This window comes from Stegastes partitus, unplaced genomic scaffold, assembly GCF_000690725.1.
Source record: "Stegastes partitus isolate 25-593 unplaced genomic scaffold, Stegastes_partitus-1.0.2 Scaffold2026, whole genome shotgun sequence".
NCBI lineage: Eukaryota > Metazoa > Chordata > Actinopteri > Pomacentridae > Stegastes > Stegastes partitus.
In genome coordinates, this window is record NW_007579757.1 from 3,884 (window position 1) to 14,364 (window position 10,481).

General features: G+C 44.3%; 1 protein-coding gene across 1 annotated transcript in view; it reads right to left on the reverse strand.

Moving 5' to 3' along the window:
* arhgap36 (Rho GTPase activating protein 36) overlaps nucleotides 1-10,481 on the reverse strand; it is a 67,156-nt gene that overhangs the window by 3,641 nt on the left and 53,034 nt on the right. The window contains exons 4-7 of the mRNA XM_008303527.1: nucleotides 5,400-5,713; nucleotides 2,032-2,248; nucleotides 1,899-1,954; nucleotides 526-676 (exon numbers count right to left, since the gene is read on the reverse strand). Coding sequence (XP_008301749.1) covers nucleotides 526-676; nucleotides 1,899-1,954; nucleotides 2,032-2,248; nucleotides 5,400-5,713 — 738 coding nt within the window. The remainder of the gene's footprint in view (nucleotides 1-525; nucleotides 677-1,898; nucleotides 1,955-2,031; nucleotides 2,249-5,399; nucleotides 5,714-10,481) is intronic.

Here is a 10,481-nt window from a genome sequence, read left to right on the forward strand (position 1 = left end):
GATTCAGGTTCTGAGCTGAAGTTTAGCTTGAAGGACTTTAATAAACATCTGCAGCAGGGTTGATATTGGAGCGTCTCCAAAGATAAAGAGTTGAACACGTTCACACACAACAGCAGTAACTTCATTAATTACTCATAATTACAAATGATCTGAAGTGTTAAAGTGTCAGGATGTAGCAGCAGGGAGCAGGTGAGGAGTTATTTAAACAGTCTGACAAGCTGCTGTTAGCTTAGATTTAGTCTTTCGTTGTGTCATACGTCACTTAAACTCTTGTGTTTGATAAATCTGCTGCTGTTCTCTTGTTTAAGTCTGTAGAAGTCGTGAGGAGCATTAAAATAAATGTGACTTTTGTCTGAATGACAAAACGTTGTCACTTTGACTGAACTGATGACGGACTAGGATCAGACTGATTCATCACCAAACCTGCAGCTCCTGGTTTTGGTCTCAGTGGCTCATTTACAGTAGTTTTATTTGCCCATGCACTGGTTTTGTGTGTATGAGGAGTGTGTTTGTGTGGCGGCGTACGGTTGGCGTGCAGGAAGGCCGGGTACAGCTCTCTGGGCAGCAGAGGATCAGGCATGTCCCTCAGGAACTCTTTGAGCAGCGCCGCCACGTCGTGGACGCTGTGCTCCTCGTCCAGCTGGACGTCCACGCCCATGTCGAAGTCGTCCCTCAGCTGGGGACAGATCACACAGCAGCTCATAAATACATGCAGAGACACAGACACGAGTTCGCTGACTGATGGAAACAAGCAGCGGGGTCGTCCGGAGGCTGCCGTCCCCTGATGGACGCGGTTTCTGAAAAACAGGATGTCGCACATCATCTGCTGCTCGCTCACGAGGATTTCTGTCCTCCACATCGAGTGACTCAGAGGACGGATCACAGCGAGCGGCCGACAGTAATCCTCTCTCATCAGCGACGCAAGCTGTAAATAAAAAGTTCACATACGGCAGCAGCAGCTTTAATCAGCGGCGACATTTAAAAACGTCTGATTCAGGGACAGCCGAGGCTCTGAGGAGGAAGCAGGTCGACTGAGTCACCGAGTCCTCAACTTCAATCAGAGTCTTTACTCTTTTTACACGAGTGAACTCCATCCATCCATCATCTAGACACCGCTTATTCCTCACTGGGGTCGCAGGGGGACGAGTGAACTCTTCATATATATTTTATGGATTTATAAGTTATGATTTTGTGACTTGTCTCTGAGCCACTCTGACCTCATCATCAGTGATATTAAAGGAAATATCAGAATAAAAGAAAAAAATAAATCACGTCTCTGAACGACAGAGCGTTGGTGATAATAGTTGGCTTTGTAGTAACACTTCCCACAGACGTGCAGCATCTTAGCTGTTAGTTAGACAAGAAAGCAGCTCACCAACATCAGCCCATGTGCTCATCAACAGCTGTCAGTGCTTCTTTATTCGCTGGAGCTTCAGGTTGACAGTTTAAGTTGATCCGAGAGCGTTTTAACCGTACAGACGTGTTTCTGTTTCATCCAGTGTTCAGTTTCAGACAAACAGCCTCAGACAGAAGTAAAGCAGTGCCCTTAGTGTCAGTATATTTAAATGCTGTCACTGGTGATTGATGGACTTTCAGTGTGTTTTCCTCTCAGTCCACCTGCATGCATCACGAGTGCAAATAAATACACACTCGTCTACACTTGACGGTGAACCTGACGTGTGCTTTAATCAGTAAAGCAGGTCGTGAACTATATATGTGCTCTATGAAATCAGAATTCAGGTATTTGAGCTGATGATTGTCCACGTTTTAGGTCCACAGCAGTCGTGGACGTTTAAATGTAAAACCATTTTAAAATAAAACATTCTTTTTAAATGTATTTTTCTACCTGGAACATTCGACCCAGGTGTGTTTTCTTAGTGGTTAAACTGCGTCCTCACCTGTCGCACTCTCTTCTTGGAGCTCCCGACTCTGAAGATGCCGACAGTCTGAAGACCTGAGGACGCAGAACGGTGTCAGAGTTCAGTGTGACCAACACTAAGTCTCCTCAGCGTTACCTCTCCGTCGTCTCACCGTGGGTCTCGATGTGGCTGCAGCACCTCTCCAGCACCCGGGGCACCTGCCTGTAGATGGGGTTCAGGCTCAGCTTGGTCTGGGTCCGGCCCTCCGACGAGCCGCCGCCCGCAGACTTCTTCAGCTCCAGCTCGGCCGGGTGGGAGAGCTGCAGCGCCTCCAGCAGGCGGGACTGGCTCTCCACCAGGTCGGAGATGGAGTCCACGGACAGACCGCCCTGCAGGCAAACACACGACTGATTTAATCTGAATTATGAAGCTGGACGTTAGAAACCCAGTGAGGAAAATGAATAAACAAACATCTACAAGGACATTTAAAAGATTCTAGATTCTAAACGTCATTTAATTTAACTTTAAGATGTCAGAAAGTCTTTGTATTTGGAATCAGACTCTGAATTTCTTCCCTCGTGTGCTTTTTTCTGCTGGAAACAAAATAAGAAGCTGTTGCCTCTTCACACATCCAGCTGCTCCTGAGCGGCAACAGCGTTCATCACCAAATATAAATCCAATAAAGGAGGCTCCTGTAGTTGTGAGCAATGAGAGCAGCAAGTTTTGAAACCAAAATAAAAGCTCTAAGATGCAGAAAGTGCAGAACTTCATCACTGTCTTCTTGGTTAAACTCCAGTTTCACAAATGCAAACATCATATTCTCATAACGCTGATGCTTAAAAGGCTCAGCAGGAGACATTTTGATCATTTGAGAAAACCAGGAGATCCTAAAATGCAAATGAAGAAGGAAAAAGCCGGAGCAGATGGCAGCGCTGGGCAGAGAGCTGACGAGGAGGAGGAGGAGGAGGAGGAGGAGGATGGAAAGAACGTCTCAGGATGGATGGCAGCAGAGGAGGCCAGCGCAGCGCACAAGTCAACTTTTATCACTCATCCTGACGCCGGCGTCCAACAAACACGAGAGCAGCCGAGTCCTGCAGGAGCATAAATCAGAGCTCCTGGAGGAACATCAAGTGTCTGAGTTTCCAAGAGCAGCGCGGTCCAACGGCAAACCACGGCGCGGGAATTATGTTCACTCCGTCTGCACGTCAAGAGCTTCAACGTGTTCAAAATGTCACTTCTGCTTTGTAGGTTTGCTGCATCATCTGAACGTGGAAAAGTGGGAGGAAGCCACAGTTAATATTAGACTAATAAACCAGCTTCAGTTGTGTTTACTTGAAGCGCTGCTCTCCAAAACCAACTGAGGTCTAACACATGGAATGAATGTGTCTGAATCCACACGACCACTTGCTTATTTTCTAATTTGCAGCTCGATCATGGTTTCTGCACATTATCGCCTGACCGATTAAAAAAAAAAAAACAACAAAAAATGTGTCACAAACTGCACAGGGAACAACACAACTTCTGCTGCAGCTTCTAAATTATAAGAATGTCTCAGTTTCCTTCATCTTCATTGTTTTCTGGATGAGGAAAAAAAAAAGCTATGAGGAGATTCTAATGAGCATATTTTACTATTTTCTTGCTTTTTATCGATGAAACTTTAATCAGTTCATTATAATAATCATTAGTTACAGCAGAGGACAAGAACTCAACACATTTAGCTTGAGTCTCACTGTAACAGCTGGCAGCGTTGCATTCTGGGAGGACACTTAACGTCTACTCTGCACAGTGAGGCTAACCTGAAATCCCTCCTCGAGTCTCTGGTCGCTGAGGAGGTCTGGCAGCTTCCCAGCTTCTACTCCTAAATTACTGAAATATACACACACGCCGTCATTTAAAATATCCTCCCAGCAGCTTCTCTTCCACAACTCGTCTCGCTGCAGCCGTTAATCTCAACCTTTGCTCCGTCTCTCCGCGGGACACGACGGCCGAGCTGCTGCCGTCCAGACGCCCGTCAGCGGCTGGGTCAGAGTCCCAGTTAGTGATGCTGGAGACCAGCATGTAGGTCCACAGCCACCAGTTCAGGCTGCTGGGAACGTGGTGGATCCGGTTGCTGTTGGTATGTTCCAGATATTCCAATCTGGACTAAAGCGAAGGACTGAAACGAACATAAACTGAGCGTCTGAACTCAGACAGGCTGCATGCGTTCATCATTTCGGTCGGTGGCGACGTTAGTTCAGTGAAGAGTTTAAAGGTTTTATTTTATGTTATCGACCAACTGAAGCTGAACAAACAAACAGTTTGACTCCTCGTGTATCACAACCGTCCACAAGAGTCACGTGACTGTTTATCTGTGGACGTTAAACATCTTGTGAGCAGAATGAATTCATCGATGTGACGTTTAACTATCATGTAATGCTTCATGTTCAGCTTCATTTCTCACTCATTAATATAAAACAAACAATAAGTAGTTCAGATAAACAACTACTGTCATTATTATTACTGAAAATCTTCATATCGCCAATAAAACAGACGAATTTTATGGTTCTTTCTGAAAAACATCGGCTCCAAAAATAAATTGTCTTCTTTTTCCTGTTAGTCGGGTAATAGATTACTGATTACTGTACTTGATTACTTCCATGTGATGCTACTTCATGCTTCCACTCAGACGCACATGTTGGACTTTTTAACTTTACCAGCTGGTAAATCTGCAGACTTTAAATTCAATGAAAAAACTGAATTAAGCAGCTTTTTTTAATTGATTAAATAACTTTTAGTGACCGGGAGCAACGATAAAATGAGGCTAACACGTTTTTGCGTCACTGATTTTATATTATTCTGATTATTATTCAGATTCTTTTGTGCTTTTACTCAAGTTTTGGACTTTTTTTGAAAACAAAACCAGTCTGGATCTATTTTTAAACATTTTCTGAGCTGAACAGTTCATCGCTCATCACATTACGGAGTCGTTTGTGTCGCGTGTTTGCAGTCAGCCAGTGTTTTCCTCCGTGACCGACTCCTGACGGCTGGTCCACATTCGATTACTGCTCTCCGAGGCGCTAATGATGCTCATTACCAGCTTTACATAACCAGCGGTTCCACATCAGCAGAATTACCGCCTCCAGCAGACACACACACACACACATACACACACACACAGCGTTACTCCTACAAACACACATGTGAGGAAACAAATAGAGGAAGAGCTTGTGAGAGTGTTTACAGCAGCCAGAGATGAGCTGCAGTCCTTCATTATGACACCAGAGACAAACACCTGGCAGCTCTCACCTCGCTGGCATCAGAGGCTGACGCAGCGAGCAAATGAGGAATTTTGGCAAAAGGAGGGAAGAAATTAAAGACCATGACGGAGCAAGAAGATGATGTACAGGTCAGTAAATGCTAATATGTGGTGGTGAGACACAAACAGTGACTTGACGACACCTGGAGTTTGTGACTTGACTATTCTGCCATCTTGTTTTTATTCCTATTCGTTTATCTATTTTCCTCTGAGCAGCACCATCCAGCTGTGTCTGTGATCCTCACCCTCCTCTGTCCTCTGCCGGTGTTGTCCAGGAACGTGGGCGACATCGGTTTGTTCTGGGCGTCGACCAGCGGCGCCGGCGCCACCGAGTTGGCGGACGGCGAAGCCGGGCCTCCCCCCGTGATGGACGAGGAGCTGCCCAGAGGTTTGCTCCCGTTGAAGAACTGCCTCTTCTCGGCCCGGAAGCGCAGGATGCTGGCCTCCAGCTCCAGGCAGTCGCGCCGGCTCTCCTTCAGGGCGTCCTGCCGCCGCTTGTAGGCCCGGTCGTTGGCGATGACCTGGGACAGCGGGATGCCAAAGGCCTTGGGGGCGGACTCTGAGGGAGGAGGACAGAAACGATTAGGAAGCTCTTTAGTTTGTCAGAGTTTCAAACCAGCGCTTGTTGTTGTTAGAATCAACACAAATCTGTGGTTGGAGCAGAACTGGATCCTGAGAGGGTTTTATTTACGGAGCACATTCTTCTCTGCTGATACCATCGGAGCTCCAAACAGGAAGATGATCCCACTTTCATCTTCTTTGTGTCCTTAAACCCTTGTCCCTTTTTTTTTTTTTTAGTTTTTAATTCAATGAGCTGTTTTCATGGCATCCCAGAAGGCAATAAGGACATTTACACATTATTATTAAATCAAAACGCCGTAGAGTTCTGCAGGTAGAAGTGACTCTGAATAAGTTCACAAGAATCGTGATGTTATGCATTCGCTCCCTTCCCCCAATTCTACACCAATGCATGAACGTTTCCCAGGAAACTCATGCAAAAACTGGCTTTAAACAGTGACATCATGCAGGCTAACACATATCATGAGGATTTCAGAGCAAGAAAAAGCCCCACAGTGTTTTATTATTAACGTACTATAATCCACCAATAAGAGCTTCACGTTTTCCAGCAAAATTATAGTTTTTTCATCATTGGTTTTAATCAGTTTGCATTTCTATTTTTTATTTATATGTTTATTTTTATATTATAATTATTTTATTAATATTTTTGTAAGGCTGTTTTGTCTCCCTTTAGTTGTGTCCGCGCCTGGTCGAGGATTTGTCTGATCTAATGTTTTCTGATTTGCTCACCTCACCCAGATTGTCACTTTTTAGACATAGATCTCAATATATATGCAAACATCACACTTAAAGGCATCGTTTGTGCTCAAAGAAGTGCCTCAAGCTCATCTTTGAATATACGATATTCTAATAAAACTCAGTGAAACACCTGCATAAAAATATTTTTGTAAATAATCGACTGAGAACAAACTGTAAAAGAAGCGACGGCGATAAGAATGTGAACGAATGGAGAGACTGAGTGAAAGAAAGTTTAAATCAGCCCTAACGCTGATGTGTGTTTACACGATGAAATGAACTCGGTAACTTGTGAACGCAGTAATCGCTCGGCTCCCTGCGCACCAGATTAGAGGTTCAGGCAGACGAGCGGTATAAGAATAGACAGCGTGGATGCAGAGAGCAGGTAAGAGGAGGATCAGCAGCTAATCCTGTCAGAGCCGCCACAGTCACCATCCAGACATCACACTCAGACCGATACGGGCTTAAAGCAGCAGCAGCAGCAGCAGGAAGCTCGACACGCCGTCACCGCAGGAGCTCGGCTAAAACTGAAAATCCTTCGCTCTGCTGCACCTCATGAGCCCGAGCAGCAAAGATCCAGTTAGAGGAAACGCAGCAAGAATGGCAACACAAACAAAGGCTCGGATTAGAGAGCGACAAAAGCAACAACGAAGGTTTCTGAGCACCATCATCTGCAAAAGTTTAGACCTCAGACAGTTTAGTGAAATAAGCAAAAGCCACCATGACAGAACTAAACAGGAGAACTTTTTAAAAACTGGTGTTGTAAATAGTGTTATACTGATACTGTGAAAGTACCCCAGAGTTAAAAACAATATTATACTTGATGTTATTAGCTTCAATATTTTAACAGAAGCCATTTTTCTGAGCTTGCTTGATGTACGATGACGGTTTACGTCTCTGCAGGCATTCAGCACAACAACGACTGTTTTCTCACGTTGCTGCAGAAATACGTGCAAACTTTCCAGAGTTTGTCCTCAAAGCAGAAGCACAACATGAAATATGGGCTCATCTGGGGTACAGCGGACGGTCCAGGTGTTAGCAGTCGTGTCACTTTAGTATCAGGTAGGTATTGTTTGGAAGTCCTGGTAACGTGACAACAACATCGTGATCCAGAATTCAAAGATTTTCCAAATGCTTAAATGTGTTAAATAACAGAAAACCTTAGAACCAGACAGGACACTGAAGACTTGTAAATGTGACTGACAGCACAGCGGTAAGTTCTGGACAGACTGTAGGAAAAGCTGTGAGTTCACATCCGCTCTAGCTTTATTTACGACCAGACGATGCAAATCCTGGGAGGAGTTTTTATTTTTTCCAACAGGCTCTTTGACAGCAGTTTGCACCTTAAAAGCTTTTTTTCACCGTCTCACAGCTTCTTTAGTTTCTGCCTGGAGTTGAATATCTTTCCTCGAGGCTGGCAGCAGATCAGACTCGGTTTGATTTCCTGCTTTATTGTGACACATCTTTGATGAACTCGGCATTCACCCGTCGTGCAGCCTTCGCTTCCTTTTCTTTTCGTCCGTGCATCTAAAAGTGAACTCTTTGTTGTCCTGCTAGTGTCACCCATAATCCTCTTACACTGTGTGGGTTTAAAGACATGAGCTCACCTCACCCAGAGTGAGGAAATTATCTCTAATTGCCCTCTAAAACCTAAACGATTTAACTGTTACACTGTGTTGTACACATTTAAAACAGACTGAACGTGTAGAACAGTAATTAACCTTTGAATGAAGTCAAATATGCCCTAAAAAGTGCTTTTAAATTAAACAAAAAGCTACGGTTACATTATAATTTCTAAAATAAGACGATGTTTCACTGAACTCCAGAAATTTCCAACTTTTATAAGCTACAATTTTGCACAAATCTCATCAAATCATCCAATAATTTATCTAATTTTACTTGAACAACACAAACATATCTACGTAAATTTGATTTAGAAATAAGTCAACCTTTACTGAAGGCTGAATAAGACACATTTCTGCGCTACAGTCAAGAAAAACTGTGTTATAATGGAACATAGTGGAACTTTTTATCCCAACTCTGGTTAATCGCAGATTAATTACAAATCTTAACTGTTAGATTTTAAAGAAGCACATTCAGAGAGTAAAGTCCTCCACCGAGAGCGTCCTATCGTGTCATTTTAAAGAAAATCATCCATATTTCAGTGAGAAACGGGACATTTTAAAAACACTGGCTCTGCAGCAAACAACCGCCTTATTGATTGATCGATTCGTTGTTTGGTTTATAAAGTGTTAATCTGTTTCTCAAAGCTCAAGATGACTAATAAAGGCATGCAGCTCACTGGCAAACTGGAATCAGAGCATTTTGACTTCTTCTTCTCAAAAATAACTTTAAATTGTTGATAATTAAATCTCTGCCGCTCAGGTGAACTGTGAAAGTCGTGACAGTATTTGTCTCTTTTTTAATTTGCGTCTCAAAAGTCTTGTCATGACTGAAATCGGTGAGTTTTGCGATCAGTCGCATGACTCACACTGAGATATTTTTGCACTTCAGATGCATTTGCTTCATGTCTTTGTGGAAAAACACGTTCCTTAGAGATGATTATTCCCTCGTGGGGGTCAGAGGGCGACTACAGAACACATCTGGAGGCGGATCCTGTCAAATGACATCCCACCGGGGACGAGGTTTTGTGGTCTTGAACTCTGATTGTCGAGTTGAAGGATGAGCTGTTCTCGTCCGATGCTTCCTGTGCACGGTGACAGTTTCTCTCTAAAGCTCCTCAAAAACACACACGATTAAACTGTTTTTACGGTAATAACAGCTCCAGACGGGCAAGAGGCCGTCGGCTCGCCCTGCATGTGTCATTCACACGCATGGAAGCAGATTAATGCATCTGTACTTACACAATCACACCGTGAACACGCACATGACTGAATGAAAACACATGGGACACGTGCACAGTCACGCCTGGTGAGGAGAGTCTGAAGCAGGTCAGACAGCCAGGGCAGCCTGGCAGCGACTTAAAGATACGGGATTGACTCAGCTGGAAATAACTCAGGTTGGGCGCGGTGTTTATTCAGCACCTTGATGCAACACGGACGCATCATTCATGGGCAAGCAGCCGGCAAAACTGGTGTTTAAATAAACCAGACTGTGCAGGCCAACACATACCGTTACCTTCATAACAGACGACTGTGTGGAGCTGAACCACAAACTACTGAACAGCTGCACGGCTTCTTCAATTTCACAACCAGCTTCATTTGGATCATGACTCCACCTGATAAAATCTTTACCTGCAAAGCTGCATCAGCATATCTCAGTGTCTCCAAGAAGCTGATAAGCGATGCCCTTTGGATCTAATAATCCGACGGTGCAACAGTCAGAACTATGAAACAGCTTTTCTTCCTCATTTGGCGATCAGAATTATAACAGTTTAAAACGCACATTCATTTGTGTGAAACACCTCTCAGGCTGCATTTGTTGTCTTTTAATTCCTACTCTTTGATTGGAGGCTGATCTGGCCGGCCCTCCTCCTGCTCCACGTGTCCATCCATCAGGTGCCAGGCTCACAGATAAGCTCCCTGACAGGTGCCTTGCTGGCCAACTGCCAGCTAGCATTAGCTAATAGCCACAAGCTAACAGTCTGCACTGCAGCCAATGGCTTGTAAAGATTGTGAAGCTACATGGTTGTTTACACAGCAGCTCATGGTTCATTAAATCTAACTTGCTGTAGCCTATTGAGTAGATATTAAAACATAATAGCTTATAAATATGATAAACGGCTGGTAGAGGAAATGTAAGAACACTTTCTAGCAACTCTTCAGTGCTAGTTGTGTGAAGACTCTTGGGTCTCATGGGAACAAAATTAATGACTTGTTATGTTTGGCAACCACCAAACACCTCACGTCATCACAAACACACCACCCCCATCATGAAGCACGGAGGTGGCAGCATCATGATGAAGCACGGCGGTGGCAGCATCATGATGTGAAGCACGGAGGTGGCAGCATCATGATGAAGCACGGTGGTGGCAGCATCATGATGAAGCACGA